At 44.8% G+C, this 16,818-nt stretch overlaps 1 protein-coding gene across 1 annotated transcript in view; it reads right to left on the bottom strand.

Moving 5' to 3' along the window:
- STAB2 (stabilin 2) overlaps positions 1 to 16,818 on the bottom strand; it is a 167,042-nt gene that overhangs the window by 109,924 nt on the left and 40,300 nt on the right. The window contains exons 7-11 of the mRNA XM_030320397.1: positions 11,558 to 11,683; positions 10,475 to 10,671; positions 8,727 to 8,860; positions 1,773 to 1,906; positions 42 to 124 (exon numbers count right to left, since the gene is read on the bottom strand). Of these exons, the coding sequence (XP_030176257.1) occupies positions 42 to 124; positions 1,773 to 1,906; positions 8,727 to 8,860; positions 10,475 to 10,671; positions 11,558 to 11,683 (674 nt within the window). The remainder of the gene's footprint in view (positions 1 to 41; positions 125 to 1,772; positions 1,907 to 8,726; positions 8,861 to 10,474; positions 10,672 to 11,557; positions 11,684 to 16,818) is intronic.

The raw sequence follows: 16,818 nt of genomic DNA, 5'->3' as shown, positions 1-16,818 counted from the left end.
TTCATTTAATAGAGGTTTCCCACTTTATTGTAAATACTTACACTGAATCCTCTTAGTCCCTTGTCTGTGGGCAACAGCACAGTGAATGGTCCCAGGTTACTTAGTGGCCAGGCATAGGCTTTGTCTTAGGAATAGAAATTCATAAAGAAAGAAAACACCAAATGAATCAGTGGCACATGAAGAGTAAAGTCAAGCAATGGCCCTTGGGATCCATTTAGGCCCTTTGAATCAAGATCTTCTCTATTCTCATTGGCATGAGTAGGCCTTGGTAAACTAGGAAGCTCTCTAAGAAAGAATGGCTTCATAATGCCATGGCCCCCAAAGCTTCTGCATAATTGTGTGGCATGTCCTGCAGCCATAGCCTTGGCTTCAAGGAGACCCTGGAATGAGACCTTCTACGAGGGTCATGTGACAAAATCCTCAGCCAATCCCAGCAGGTCACCGTCCCTGCGCCGGACTCTCTGAGCAGTTGTCATCCCAGTGAGCAAAGACACAGCTCTGTTCCATCCAAGGCCAGCTCAGAAGAGCCTCATGCTTGGCTTAATATTCTACTGTTACCATCTTGAAATGTTTAATAATTTTTGAACAAGGAGTTCTTGTCATTACGCACGGTGTCCTACAAGTTATGTAGCTGGTCCTGTTTCTATCCCCCTGGAGAAGCTGGGACGTCAGGGGGGGCTCCGGGCTTTCATACAGCAGGCAAGGTTGACCAGCACTACATAAATGGGTAGAAGGTCAACAGGACTTTGTCCAGGGAAATGTTCGAGAGCACAACCTGCAGAGAACACTCTGTCACCCTGTCTGCTGTCACTGGATAGTCTGAGTTCTTAGAGGAAGGCTGTAAGAAGCCTGAGGCATGCCACAAATGTTTGTCCCCTGTAGGATGCCCTGGAAAGAGAAGGGCATTTGTGCAGGATATATGTTAAGATTTATGCAGACAACGTGGCCTTGACCCATTCTCCGTTTGTGCTCTTTCCGGGAAATCATTTTTTGGTGACTGGTAAATTTTAGATTTTGCTATTTTGGAACTTCTGTCGATTGGTCAAGTCTGTGTTTTATTTTCTGTTGATTAGCCAAACTTGTGTTTTATTGAAAGACTTGTCCAAGGCTGCAATCAGCTGTACTATTTCATTCTCAAGGGGGTGTGGGGTAATGACCCCTGAAGTGCATTTGGAAATGATGAGGGCGTTTTAGATTGTCACCCTGCCTGGAGGACTGGGAAAGGACATGTCACTACAGACAACTAGTCCTTGGGGGAGGGGGGAGGGCAAAAATCCTAAACATCCAGCCAGGTGTGAGATGATCACACCAACCAAAACTATTCTCAAAAGTCAAATGGCACCCATTGCCGAACATGGATACAGCCTCAGGTTTTAGTCAATCTCTTTTCCCAGTATTACCTGTCAACCTTGCTTCACACCTGGAGGACCCATAAGGTCAAGGGAAAGAGGACAGTTTCCATCCTCACATCAGTAGCTGCCCCGTCTCGTTGTTGCAGATCAGTTAATCTGTGGTGACTCCAGGACCCTGTCCTCAGGACTCTGCCTACGAACTGCTGCTTGACAGGACCTCTTGGCACTAACTCCTTGTCTCCTGGAAAAGGCTGCCTGCCCTTTCCCTTTCCCCTGCAAGATGCCTCCTTAGGAGGGCCAATTCCAATAGATAAATCTTGCCTCTCCTGCTCACCCCTTTCTGAATGATTGTATCTTGGAGGTGTCTTGCCTGAAAGAAGGTTGCCCTTTACGTGGAAACCTGTACCCGTAGCTGCATACCCAGGAGCGAGATGAAAGAGGTCAGCCTTCCTTGCCATTTTCCTCTGGGTTCAGTGTTTAATTCTCTGAGTCGCTCCATGATGTTTCCATAACACATCGAGCCGTCACCCACGTAACCTTTCCGGCAAGTGCATCTACAGGGAGGGTGAAAACACATTCTCAGGGTCTTAGCATGTTGAGATCCTACAGTCCAACTCCCTCATTTTGCAGATGGGGAAAACGGTGCCCAGAAGAAGAGGGTCAAGACCAGGAGAGGAGAGGCACAAATAGAGGTGAGCATTCCTGTGGCAATACCTGACATATAGTAGGTCCACGAGAAATGGATATTTAATAAATTTTGCATACCTATAAACACTGGATATCTTTGTACGCTCTTCGTCTCAGTATTTTTCAAAGTGTGGTCAAGAGACCATGTACATCAGCGTCACCTGGAGTGCTTATTATAAATGCAGATTCTAGATTCTACAGAACCACTGAGGCAGAATAGACTACTGAAGTCAGCCCTAAGTCAAGATGTAGAGCTACTGATCTGCTTAGTAGATCTTCCCCTTACCCTGTCTTCCTAGTTGAGATGTCTGCTCAAATGACCCTTCCTCATAGGAAACTTCTGCTATCGGCCACCTCTCCCCACACCCTCAACAGTAGATCAGGACCCTACCCGCCTTAGTGTGTGCTCTCATGGGACCATGTAGCCCTTCTCTGTAGCAGCGATCCCAGCTGTAATTTCATCCTAACCTGTGCAGTTATTTGATTTGTATCTGCTTTTGCATCTACACTGAGAACAGGGAAAAGGCAAGGGTCGTGTGCATATTTATGCCCTGTTTTAACGTCAGGATCTAGGGCAGGGTTTGGTTCAGAACAGGTACATAATTAACAGCTGAATGATAAGTAGCAATTGAATTGCAATGAATATATAAATAATGAAGTTTGCAGAAATTTTATACAATAGCTTAGTTTTATAAAAGGTGAATACAGTTAAGGATGAAGTTTAAAGGCGCACTGGCAGTATTGTGCTGGTAAGTGTTTAATAGCCGGCTCTCAGCGGGAGCTGGGGCAGGGCCCCTGCTTTTCAGGATTTGCCAATTTCCACAGGTCCTACTCCCACCGTGGCCAATCTCAAACTGCCATCGTGAGGAAAACCAGCTTGCAAAATCCTGAAGCTTCAGCCATCAGCTTTCGTGCCTCAGTAAACCCTGGCTCTGGCACACCACTGCTACCTAGCAAAGATTAGTTGACAGCTGGCTAAATCTGGCAAGGTGCTTAGGAAGGCAACATTCAACAGGATCTTGGGATAAGTGAAGAACCAAACACGAGGTCAGGGAGCAGCACTGCAGAGACGAGAGCTGCAGGGAGGCTGCGGTCATCCATACCGCAGACATGACTCATAAAGAGGAGAGGCTTCCAAAGGACAGTTATACACTCGAGTTCAGTTGTGTTTCCAAATATGGCCCCATGGCAAATAGGCATATTTTCAACAGGTTGGCTGAACTAACATTTCAGAGTTTTATGTTCCCTGCTTGGATTGCTGCGGTGACTTCCTAACTGGTCTTCCTGCTCTTAATTTCCCTCCCCTCAAATCTACCCTCTGACTGGTCTCTCCGAAAGGGAAATCTGGAAAACCTTCATTCTTAAAACTCTCATGGACTCCATCTATCTACAGAAGAAGGTCTAAGTACTTAGCATGGCATGCAAAGACCCCCAAAGGGGGATCTTGCTTATGTCTCCTTCCTGCTGCGCATTGCAAATTCTGGCAATACTAAATTGCTTTCTTTTTTAATGCTCTCCTCCTGGCTCAGGTGTGACCTGCTCTAAGGGGTCTTACCTGGCCTCCTGACTCTCCCCGACAGGAGCAGTCTGTTGGTCCCTCCTCTAGCACAACCCTCCCCACCAAAATGAGCTCCTGAGATATTGTCTCCTCTGCTGGAGGAGAAGCTCTCCTAGAATCTGCATCCCACTCATGCCTCATTATATTCCAGCACTTGGGACAATGCCTAATTGTTGAACTGATTATTTACCAAGTACCTACTTAACTCTAGGAACCTGGCTGGGGAGGAGGGCTACAAAGATGATGATAACAGATATCTTGTCCTTTTAGTGTCTCATTGCTGAAGATGGGCCTGGAAACAATTTTTAGCAACATGATAAAGCCACTTAGCCACCTACAGTGTCAGCTTCCTCCTCCATGAGATGAGTTTACTAATACCTTTAGGATTGTTGATGGAAGAGATAATGCATGGAGAGTAGCTAGCACAGTGACAGACACACAGGAAAAGCTCAGTACTTGATAGATGATGATCGATGATGATGATGATGATGATGATGATGATGATAGTGATGATGATGGCGATAGACATGGTGTCAATAACACCACCAGTCCTGTCGGGGAGCCGGGATATAGCAGGACAAATCCACAAACACACAGCTGACGTTCCGGAGAAATGCCACAATGGCAGATTGAATAGGATGCTATGGGACACGGAGGAGGAAGTGACTAATTGTGCCTGGAGAAATATGGGACAGGTTCTAGGAGAAAGTACCATTGAAGATATTTCTAGAATACATCTGAGTTTCCCGGCTGCATGGAAGATTGGCAGATATTTACTGACTGAGCCTTTGGGATTTTTACAGAGCAGTATTTTCCCGCTTCCCCTACTCCTTGCCCCAGCCCTGGGGACATTTGGGGATGTCTGGGGATATATTCACAACTAGGTGAAGGTGTTGCTGGCATCTAGTGGGTAGAGGCCAGGGGTGCTGCTAAACACCTTACAACACACAGGACAGCCCCCACAACAAAGTGTTCTCCAGCCCCCAAATATCAAGTGCTGAGCCTGGGAAACCTTGTTATAAGGAGTCACTAAGGTAGATCTAACCATGAAACAATAGTCTACTAAGAGTTTCCTGCTCAAGCATCCACTTCCTCTTAAGCACTGTGCAACAAGACAGTGAATTTGAGAAGCACACGGGGAGATTGGTAATTCTTAGGAGTGATACAATAGTTCTTGTTCGAAATCACATAAATTTCATTTGAAGGCAGCCAATAATAGCAAGACAATGAACTTACAAACTGCTAAGTATGTTTCTCTCTGAAAGTTCTCTAAGTTGTTTATGAGGCCAATGGTCTGTTTTGTGTAAAGTGACTTGACTTGTCTTGCCTAAGGATGGCAGGAGAATCGTAATTTAATGGTCACAGTGCTGAACGGAATGCATGAGATATAAATACTTTTTATTGTTGTTTAAAATCTTGGTCCAGAGTCTGAGATTTTAGGAGACAGTTTTCTGACTTAGATGTTCTCAGTTGGCCGTGGCACATTCACATCAGGTGCCTCTTTTGTAAATTGCTTCTTTGTTAGGAGTAAAGGTCTCTTGCTGTCTTATGGCTCTAAAAACACCCAGAAGAGAGGCGCCTGGGTGACTCAGTCGGTTGAGTGTCTGACTTCAGCTCATGTCACGATCTCACGGTTCGTGAGTTCGAGCCTCGCGTATGGCTCTTTGCTGACAGCTCAGAGCCTAGAGCCTGCTTCTGATTCTGTCTCCATCTCTCTGCCCCATCCCTGTTCATGCTCTGTCTCTCTGAGTATAAATAAACATTTAAAAAAGTTAAAAAAATAAAAACACCCATAAGATATTGGCATTTTATATGTTATGGGATGGAATTAATTGCATAGAGTGCTGGATGAGACTTAGTGAAATTATAGGGTGTCCCAAAAGGCTTCCTTCCTTCCTTCACTTCTTCACTTCATTCCTTCATTTATTCCTCCAAACTGTCCCTCATGACATTGTTTTAATTGATGACCGAAGTTGTTGCAATAAAGATGAGTAAGACCTGGATTCCCAGGGACTTACATTCTAATTGGAATAGAGATCAGTAATCCTAACAGCTAACTTCTACTGATAGCTGCTTTCCCAGTTCCCTTTGTAGGGGCTTTACTATGGTGTCTTATTTAATACAACCATCCTACGAGGTGGGTTCTGTTACTAGCCCCGTTATAGATGGATGAGGGAGCATAGGGACAGAGGTTAAGAATCTCACTCAAGATCACGCAGCCTGTAGGTGGCAGTATTTGTGCACATCACTTCTGTGCTATGTACTCCTCACAGTTCAGGGTGATCAGTGTTATAACAGAAGCATTCCGGGCCGCTCTGGGAGCCTGGGGTGAGCTGAATGGACTGGGAGTCCAGGAGAGACATCCTAGAGGTGAAGACACTTGAGCTGAACAGTGAAGGATCAGTGCATTAGCTTGACTCAGAGGAGGTGCAGAGGGAACTATGTCTAAGCGGGGGGAAAAGCATCTGCAAGTGTGTGGAGCTGGGAATATCTTGGCTTGTTTAAAGAACGGTAGTTGGGGGCGCGCCCGGATGGTTCAGTCGGTTAAGTGTCCGACTTCGGCTCAGGTCATGATCTCACGTTTCTTGAGTTCGAGCCCTGCATTGGGCTCCCCGCTGCCAGCACAGAGCCTGCTTTGGATCCTCTGTTCCCCCCCCCACTCTGCCCCTCTCCCACTTGCACTCTCTCTCTTAAAAATAAACAAACTTTAGAAGAAAAGAACAGTAGTTGGGTGGGACGGGAGCCAAGGGGGTGTTCATGAGAGCGGTGGAAACAAGTTGCTCATCCACACCTTCCATAAACAATCAGCCTCCGCCATACCCAGGGGAGAAGGATACCCGGAAGAGCTTGTGCAGGTCCTGGAGGCTGGTTTGGAGACATTTAGGCAGAGAATTATGGGGTTCTGGATATCTGAGCATGGTCTATAAGGGGGGCTCAGGCTCTGGGGGAGCAGGTCCCCTTAGTCCTTTAGTCCCTTGCCCTGGTGTAGCTAGTGGAGGACCTGAATGGAGCCCTCTAAAATGTAGTGCCCAGGGCAGGGCAGGAAGATACTTGTTCTTAGTAATAATCCACATGGAGCTTCAACTTTAAAAGGATGCTTATATGCATCAACTCCACTCTTTCCAGGGAGATATTCTTGTTCTTTAGCGGACCTGTCAGGGGAAGAAACTGCAGTTCAGAAAAGTTACGTGACCTGTCCAAGGTCACTCCAGTGGTGAGTGGGACAGCCCATGTTTGAGCCCATTTTTCTTTACTGGGTGGACTTCTGTGACTAACACAGTATGATTTTGAATATTCTGCATAAACTTCTTGCCATGTTGGGGAGGCATGAACAAACAAATCTTTGTCCATGGTAAACTAAATTGCCTGAACTAAATGAGTGATGGCCCCTTATTTTATCAATGTAACATCTCCAGTCTTTAACTTTGTCCTCTTTCCAGCCTTTCCAGACAGTCCGTTTTCTGGTCGGGGCGATGATCAATGAGGTTTGTGAGGGACACACTTACTCTTAAAATCCACTGACAGCCCCAACTGACATTCTAAACACAAGCTTTAATGCCACTTATAAAGGAGAGAAAGCATTTAAAGTATTCTTCTCAGATTTTCTGAGAGGATGGTAAAAGGCACGTAAGTGATACACACACGAGTGTTGGGTGCACATGTGTCTACACGCATGACTGTGACATGTTGGTGTTGCACTCACATGTGTGATTTCTACATGCCATGTTCTGCTCAGAGATTGATGAATGTATTCTCATTTAATCCTGCTCACAGGCCTGGTAGGAGGTACAATTCTCCTCCTTTTATGACAGAGGAAACATCATTCAGAGAGGGTAAGGCAAATGGCAGAGCTGGGACTTGAACCCAGGTGTTCTGATATCAAGCTCTCTTGACTTTACCCATAGTGATTACAGACTTATCTGCCCAGATAAAACATGAAAATCATAAAACCTATCTGGGCAGATCCACACATTTGAGACCCAACTATAAAAAGAATAAGCTTCAAAGAAGACAGAAAGGGGCTCTAGGAGCACAGAAACTGCTTAATAATTTTATGGTTCAGTGTCGACTATGGTTTTTTTTTTAAACTTTTTTTCAGTGTTTATTTCTGAGAGACAGAGAGAGACAGAGCGTGAGCGGGGGAGGGGCAGAGAAAGAGGGAGACACAGAATCCGAAGCAGGCTCCAGGCTCTGAGCTGTCTGCACAGAGCCCAACATGAGGCTTAAACTCACAAACCATGAGATCGTGACCTGAGCTGAAGTCAGATGCTTAACCGACTGGGCCACCCAGGTGCTCCAAGGTTTTGAGCTTACAGTGACAGTGAGTCCTTCTCCAACGCCGATGACAGTGAGAACAGAAGGTAGAAGCCTCAGTCTGGGAGCAAAACACTGGGATTCTAGCCTCAGCTCACCTACTCATAAAAACATAATAGCTCTATGGTAATTTCTAGAACATTCTGTTATGTAATGTTCACAACACTGTGAAGTAGACATCACTGTGCTCATTTTGTACATGGAGAAACAAAGACCAGAGAGATGATGCCACTTTCCCAAGGTCATTCCCCTGGCGGATACCAGATCCGAGACTCAAACCCAGCTCCTTCCCTTCCGAATACCATCTTCTTAACACCATGCAGAGCACCTCTGCCTCAGGAATTTTCACACAAATATTTTTACTCTCGGTAAGCCCCTTCTTGTAAAACCTGGAGTCCAGGAAGCACCACTCATGTTATTCACCTTCCCCTGTCTTGTTAGGTACTACCAGCAAGCAATATTTCACGACTGAGGAAACAGGTATATACATTAGAGGTCAAATGCCTGTCATCACAGCAGATGTTTGTTTTCCTAGCGACGGTGGTTTCCTTCTCCCACGCTCTGACCACTTACTACCGAGCTGCCGGGCCAGGTCAGTATTTCAGCATGTTCTGATGGTCATTATAAAGGAAACGACTGTTGGATGATTCAGTGATTAAAGAAAGATTTATTGAGCCCCCACTATGCTTCTTGCATCGTGCTCTGTGGGGGTGAGGGTGAATACGAGACTAAGACACATTTCCTGCCCTTCAAGGAAGGCACAGCACTGACTGACCAGCACTTGGAATGATGGCGATGGAACTGAACAGACTTACTTGGTTTGGCCTGGTGCGATGGTAGTGCAGTTAGCATTCCTGTGACAGGGGTTATTGAGTTTACAGACATCGATCACACTGCACCCCACTCCGGGCACATAATCGCGGTAATGTTTCTTACACTCACAGTGAGACTTCAGAAGACACGGAGAGAAAAACAAAGGGTTCTTGTTAGTCATGGAAGCTGACATCCTTCTTCAATCCATCTGTGTTCTGCCATAAAAGCTAACTTGCGGCAGGTCCAAAGCACGGGCTTAAAAATGTGTCAAAGTATCCAGAATTGGGGATCTGGTTTATGTACCTCACCGGTTGCGAAACGTGTAATTACACCTTGTTTGTAAAGTTTACCTTTTCGGTTTTCTTGTTTCCTAACCCTGGGCCTTTCTGGCTCCATAATTCCCGGTTTTAGATTGTCTACAGGTGAGTACAGACTGAAGTTCAGATGGGAGATATCATTGCTTCAGAAGAGTGATTTTCAGCCGGGAGTCTCAACCTAAGATACATTGGGCAGCGTCTAGAGATATTTTGATTGTCACAAGAGGAGAGGGGGGCAGTGTCACCAGAGGCCAGGGATGCTGCTAAACATCTTACTATGTACAGGACAGCCCCACAACAAAGAATCCAAAGTGCTAATAATGCCAAAATTGAGGAAACCTTCTCTGGAATAATGGAAATAATGAACGCCCTGTTTCTGTGTGAACACGGGGGCTTTCTAAGACCTGACAATCTGCCTTGGGGTCCGGTTTTTGGAGACAAAGCTTATTTTTAATCTCACTCCCAAGGTCCTGGGACTTTGGCTCAGAGTGTAATGTGACTTTTCCCGTAAGGGACTGCACTGTGAGGATGGAGGCCCAGCTCCTTGAATTTCTTTCCAAATCTGTCTCAGGCATTGACAGCAGAAATGGCATGTGATGTGCATTTTCCCTGGAAGATGAGATTGGGTGGGTACTCTGCAGGAGACTCCGGGAGCCATGGGGTGACTGGATTGCTAGGGACACATGACTCTCTTTGGGTCAGACACTGAAGCCTTTCCTCCTACTAGGGCAGCAATATCCTTTTGTGTGGATAGATTTTCTCCCCTGAACTTGATGTGCAGTTATGGATTCAGTGGACACCCACTAAATAGTTGATAGATGGATGAGGTATAAGTAAAAGGGATCTTTCAGCCGAACTCCTCAGCAAAGGTCTCTGGACCTGGCTGGTTTTTAGCGGTCAAGATCATGATGTGAGTTAGAGGGGCAGGGTCTCCCCCCAGAACATCCTCAGTGCTGCCTACTGTCTTTCAGTGCTGCCTGACATTTTGTCAGTGCTCATCTCTTTGGGGCACAGTCTTTTGGTTCTAAGAGTCCTCTCTTGCCTCGAAAAGATATGAGAGAGAAACGGAGGATTGTAGGTGAAAGTCAATGACATATTCACTCAAGACTTGGTTAACAGTTAATTTGTTAATCGCATTTGAGTCGTGTATATATTTTGTCTGTCACCGTCTAGGACCAGGACACAAGAGAGTGTAGGGCAGGTAAATTCTCCCTGGGGAGCTGGGAAAGTGTGAGTTCAGAAGACAGACCGGAGAAGGGACACATGGAAGTTCGTCCTGAGCACATGGAGGTGTGCCTGGAGAGGAGGCCCAAACTGAGCATCAAAATGGCAAACTGGGCCAACCTAGCAGACAAATGACACCTACGGCACGGTTTTACCTTTGGTGGCTGTCCTACTGCGAGACACCCCAGTTCCAAGCATCATGTGCTCACCTGTCCAGGACCGTCATATATGCACACTGTAGACTTTGCAGAGCAGTTTCCATAGTTCGTCTGGCAGGGGTCCACTGGTAAGCACACTCGGCCATCCCCATGGTAGCCTTCTTGGCACGTGCAACTGTGCCGATTCGGTCCCTCGTACGTGCAAAGAGCGTGAGGATGGCATATTTCTTTTAAACATGGATTGGTGGCTTGAGAGGCAATGACAGGACAAGAGCACATCAAAGTTGCACAGGCAATTCATTGTTTTAAGAGAGAGAGAAACAGTTCATCTTACCCCACCTGATGCCCCCTACCTGTTGAACAGATTCATGTATGGCTGTCAGAGATTATAACTAAAAATATTGTATTGATATATTACTATGCCATGTTATGTGTGGATTTAAATATAAAATAGCATGAAAGAAAGCACTAATTCTTGTAGTATTTATATGCACTGGCCCTGTCTAAGCATTTGCCATACATTAACTCGGTTGATTCTTACAACAACTCTCTAAGAGAGGAGCCATTATAATTCTCATTTGATAGATAGGAAAATGGAGGCACAGGCAGGTTAAAGAATTTGTCCAAGGTCATGTAGTTCATAATAAGCAGATCTGGGATTTGAATGCTGGCAGCCTGACTTGAGAGTTCATGTTCAATACATAACACAACCTCTCACAAAGTGAATGAGCATGAAAAGAAAAAGAAAGGAAGGGAGGAAGGAAAGAAGGAAGGAAGGAAAGAAAGAAGGGAAGGAAGGGAGGGAAGGAAGGAAGGAGGGAAGGAAGGAAGGAAGGATAAAGAAAGAAGGAAGACAGACTGTATTTTATCCTAACATTGATATGGTTGATATAAAACTATGTGTAAGAATCTATTTATGTGCTTCGATAATAGAAGCCGAAATTGCCACTTATTGAAAAGCTACCACAGATGAACATTTTCTCGGTACTTGTTATATATTTCATTTAACTTAACACAGAGAGAAATAGAAGTGTCATTGTGTTAACATTAGAAAGGTTATGAAGTTTTGTTTTTTTTCTGTTTAGTAACCTAAACATCTCAATGAATGACTAGCAGGATCTAAATCCTACTCACGTTCACAGTATTGGCCATCGCCTTGGTAATTGGGAAGGCATTTGCATACTAGTTTTGTTTCATCTTGGCTGGAAGGTGAGCATCTGGAATTTTCTGGGCAGAGCAAGTCTGCACATTCAGGGATGGCTGCAAAGGAATATTGTTGAGGTACCTGCATTAGTAGAATAACTGATTCTGAAAAATTCAACCAATGTAATGTTCTTTGTGATTAAAAAGAGTAATTAAAAAAGACTCACTGCAACCATTCAAAAAACCCCAGAATGTAGAAAGTAAAAATGAACTCTTTCTTATTCTCATTCTTCCATTTCATTCCCAAAGTTTATTTATTTTTGGGACAGAGAGAGACAGAGCATGAACGGGGGAGGGGCAGAGAGAGAGGGAGACACAGAATCGGAAACAGGCTCCAGGCTCTGAGCCATCAGCCCAGAGCCTGATGCGGGGCTCGAACTCACGGACCGCGAGATCGTGACCTGGCTGAAGTCGGACGCTTAACCGACTGCGCCACCCAGGCGCCCCTAGATGTTTTTTTAAACAAAATGGAATCCTGTGAAAATATTTAGCAAATTGATTTTTAATTTAACCAAATATTATGGAGCTATTTAAGGATCCACTGTAATCTCTAACAACTGTGTGGTGCTTCATCACATCGGGGGCACAGATGGTTGTCAGAAACTATAAGGAATCTGGCATATTATCCAATACACAAAGCTACGAAATTGAGCTAATGTAGTTCCATGGATGCTAGTAGAAGCTATGAGATTCCTGGGTCAGAGATGAAGGACAGTTTATTGCTCACATCAAGAGTAATAGCCAGAGTGTTGGCAGTTTTGCATTAGTTCTTCCAAGCCCCGAGTCCCCTGGGACAATGTAGAAAGGGTCATGAAGTGGATTTCATTTCATTACAGGGGAGGAGCCCCAATATTAAGGAATCTAAGTTTTGTTTTGTTTTTTGAGTACTAGGCAATGTATTAGTTAGGGCCCAGGCAGGAGACAGAAACCACACAATAAGGGAATGTTTTAGTGTAAAGAATTATCAATGGAAAATTACAATAATGGGGAATTGGTTCATGAGTGTTAAAAGGAATTCTAAAGAATGAAGAAATAGCAGGTATATAAAGAGCAACCTCTTTCCTAGGGTTGAGATAAATAAATACCCAAGGTAGAGCCTTCCTCTGTCCAGGACTGAGATCCAGATGTCACTGGAAAAGGCATGCCTTGGTCACTGAATGGTAGAGAAGGTGCTGAGGTGCCTTAATGGTGAGACTTGCTGGAAATCTTCCCCTAAGGGCTCTAGGGAAGGTCATCCACAAAGAGGTGCCCAGCTTCCCGGGTTCACTTAGTGCCTGGGGAAGCTGCTGGCCACTGGGTGCTACCGGAACCAGAAACTAAGAAGCCACCCCCACAGAAGTGTAGTATAGTTCTGTGGCTGGGGCCAGAGCATCTTCAGGGGTCAGCTGTGTGGGAGAGGTGGGATGGCTGGCTCTCCAGATGGCCAACCCTGCAGAGACCTTGGTGTGCATGGCATCGAGGAGAAGCCATACCAAACAGCGAGCACATCTCTGCATGGTGGGGCACAGGCCTGTGCTGTCTGGGGCTCCTGGCTCTACTGCTGCCACCTCAGTCAAGCACTTGACAAAGTATGCAGTGGTCAAACCCTGGAGGAAGCTGAGCCCTGCAGGAATCTATCACTGGATAAACTGTGTAGGACTGAGCAGTGGAGAAAAACCATGTTCTCTGGGGGCTCTGGTGAGTGAGCTAAACCAGAAACAGGAAGAGAAAACCCTTCCTTCTTCAGTGTCCCTCCAAAACTCTCTATTGATAAGACTTTATGTCTTGCTAGCTGGCAACTGAGAGATATTTACAAGTTCCCCTCCATTATCACAGAGCAGGCAAAGAGGACAACTTTTGAGCTGAAAGGCAAGCCATTGATAACTAGAACAGGCAGTAAGCCTGTCTATACTTCGTTCCCAAGAGACACCCTACATCTTCCAAGGCTGTTTGTGATACAAACATCCTTGAAAAGATACTGGAGTGAAGAGCAGTCAGTGTGCCACACTCAAGAGGCATATAAATATGAGACACTCAACTGGGGATTGTCCCCAACAGTGGCTAGTTGAACCAAACATTCATAGAGAATATTCCCCCAATTCTTTCCATAGAGTAGAATTGTTGCCAGGAAGTGGCTGCCCTTTCAAGGATTACATTTTCAACCCCTTTGCATCCAGGTGGGGTCATGTGACTACTTTCCATTGATGGAATATTGAGAGGAATTTGTATGTGTCATCTTGGATTTCATAAGCAGGGACTTTTCCGTCCTGTCTTCTTCTTTCCATGGCTCAAAGCAGAGCACTCTGAGGTGCTATAGAATGGCAGAGGCACAAAATAGAAAAATCTGGAACTGTAATCACCATGTAGCGGGAAGCTGGTGTCAGATTCCCACACTGGACTGTACATGAGTAAGCCAGAGGTTCCCTAAATTCTCAGGTCATAGTGTTTAGTATCTTAACTTTCTTCATGTCCCAAAAGAAATACCTACCAGGTCCATTTATTAAGTTGTTAGAACCAAGGAATTCAGTGTGTCATGAGACCTTAGTAGCCGTTTGAAAAAGTAATGTGGTTAATATAAAGAGAAAGATTTTTACTTCATTTTTAAATAGCCACATTTACTTGTAAATGGAATATGTGAGCTTCTTTTTTTAAAAAACATGCTTATTTATTTATTTTGAGAGACAGAGAGCACATGCATGCGTGGTTCACATCCCATGAACTGTGAGATCATGACCTGAGCCAAAATCACGAGTTAGAGGCTCAACCGACTGAGCCACCCAGGTGCCCCTGGAATGTGTGAGCTTTTGGACACTGCCCAACTTCTTAAATCTTGGAATCAGATTGGAAACCATCACGCTTATTCCATTAGAAAGGATTTTTGCATGATACCTGCTTTTTATCTTAGCAAGCACTGAAAATACAGCTTTATAAAGATATGATATTGTTGAAAGGGACGTAGTGCTACCTAATGTTGAAATTGTGAACTAACTCAAGCTAGCATTTGTACAGTATTCTGCAGATGCATCACTGTCTCCCTCAAAAGTTTAAAATATCCCAGGGGCACCTGGGTGGCTTGTTGCTTAAGCATTCAACTTCAGTTCAGGTCATGATCTCACAGTTTGTGAGTTCGAGCCCCGCACTGGGCTCTGTGCTGACAACTCAGAGCCTGGAGCCTGCTTTGGATTCTGTGTCTCCCTCTCTCTCTCTCTGTCCCTTTCCTGCTTGTGCTCTTGCTCTCTCTCAAAAGTAAGTAAGCAAACTTTAAAAAAAAATTACAATATCCCCGTAACACCCTTGTGAGTTTGATGTGGTACCTTAGGGTGCCTTGGTACAGTTTTGAAACCTTTGTGTTAGGCCAATGAATTTTTGTGTTTGTTTCTTACAGCAGCTGGCATTATCCTGACTGGTATAGGATATACCACAGTTCACTCAACCATTTTCTACTGATGAATCTTCCAGTCGTTTCCAGACAACACTGTTATGGATTTCTTTGTACATATATTTTTACCTACTGGTGCTTGTGTCTCTCTTTTTCCAGGTAAATCCCTAGAATTGGGGCCAGAGCAGCAAACTATAAGCATATTTTAAAATTTAATGGATAAATTTCCCTCAGGTTGCAGCAATTCATCTCTCTGTTGACAGTACTGTGATTTTCCTCATACCCACAGGTGGGTATTATCTATCTTTGCAATCTATGTAACATAGTGAGCAAAAAACTAAAACCAAACCCAAACCTCCAAATCTCTGAAATACCACTTCATTATGGTTTTAAATGAACCTGTGATTCATTTGCATTTCTGCTTGGGGGTAAGCACTTTTTCTATACCTGTTGGCTAGTTTTTATTTCTTCTCCTGTGAAGTCGCTGCTCTTTGGCAAATGGCCTATGGACTTTATGTTATTAGAAAAACTTTTCTGCTCTGTGGGTTGCAAATATTTTGTGCCAGTCTATTGTTTACCTTTTGATTTGGCAGAATTATTTTTTCATTTGGAGGCAAATATGTCTATGTTCTTCATGAAGCTGGCTTCTGGACTATGTCTGCTATCTTATTAAAAAAAATCTTTGCTCATGAGTCCACTGGGCAATGACAGGAGTGGCCTTAGAAGTAGGCTGACTGAGGTCTACAAAAGGGGTTATCCTATTCATTCGAGTTTCATTCTGCTGTTGATTTGAACGGGTCATTTGAGCGTCTGCCCCCTCCAGAGGCTGTGTTTTATTCATCGTCCTTACTGTTAATAGTGCCTCAGTGATTTTCAATAAAACGAGTTGGAATTCGTTGAATTGGAATCTTGTCCAATCCTTTCATTTTATAGATCAGAAGAGTAAAATCCAGAGGATAAGTGAGGCTAGTGTCACAGGAAGAATGTCCAATTTCATAATGGATAAGCTCCAAATTCACCCTTCATTACCTGCTCTTTGATAAGATTCCGAACATTTCTCCTTTACAGTGATATGTTAAGTTTGGCCAGTAGGGGGTGCTTGAGGGCCATTGTAGGAGAAGGCTCCACTTGTTGCTTCCTTTGTGCAGTGTTGTGTTTCTGCTGTGTTTGCTTGCTGCTGTTGCATAGTCTGTCAGTGGTGCAAACGTGTGAGGACATTCAGTGCTGCTCTGCCCCAGCCATGCACTCAGAGTATACACTCTATTGGTGGCCCTGCATCCTCAACCTGGACCCAGTGACCACCTTCTTGCAGCTTTTCCACACACGGACATTGCACACTCCAAGTCTGGCACCCACCACACCCCAACTCCCTCTGTGTGCTTGCCCACCAGGCTTGGCTCATCAGTGTCCCGGAGGGTTGTTTTTCGTGTGCCTAATGACTGTGGATCCATGCCGGCTTGGGCAAACCAGAAAACTTCTTCTCTACCCAGTGGGCTGCCACCATACCTTCTCCAAAAAGATTTGAACTCAGCCTTGGGGATGGCCACCCTTTCCAAGTTTGTCCTTCTCTGTTATGCTCGGCCGCCCTAGAGTTCACTTTGCGTTTTTGTGGCCACTCTCCTGTCATAACTTGCTAATTCTTTACATTATACTTCCCTTGTTTCGATCACCCTGTGGTTTCTACCTCTTGCTTGGGCCCAGTGTGATAGAGCATTTAAAGAATTTCAAATGATCTGAGTTCCAGCTCTTCGATTTAGTAGTTTTATGACCTCTAGTGAATCACTTAACCTTAGTGGGTCTCCGTTTCCTATGAATATGTTCTGTCCTTGAGACC

Source organism: Lynx canadensis, chromosome B4 (genome assembly GCF_007474595.2).
Source record: "Lynx canadensis isolate LIC74 chromosome B4, mLynCan4.pri.v2, whole genome shotgun sequence".
NCBI lineage: Eukaryota > Metazoa > Chordata > Mammalia > Carnivora > Felidae > Lynx > Lynx canadensis.
This window is presented reverse-complemented; position numbering and strand designations above follow the sequence as displayed.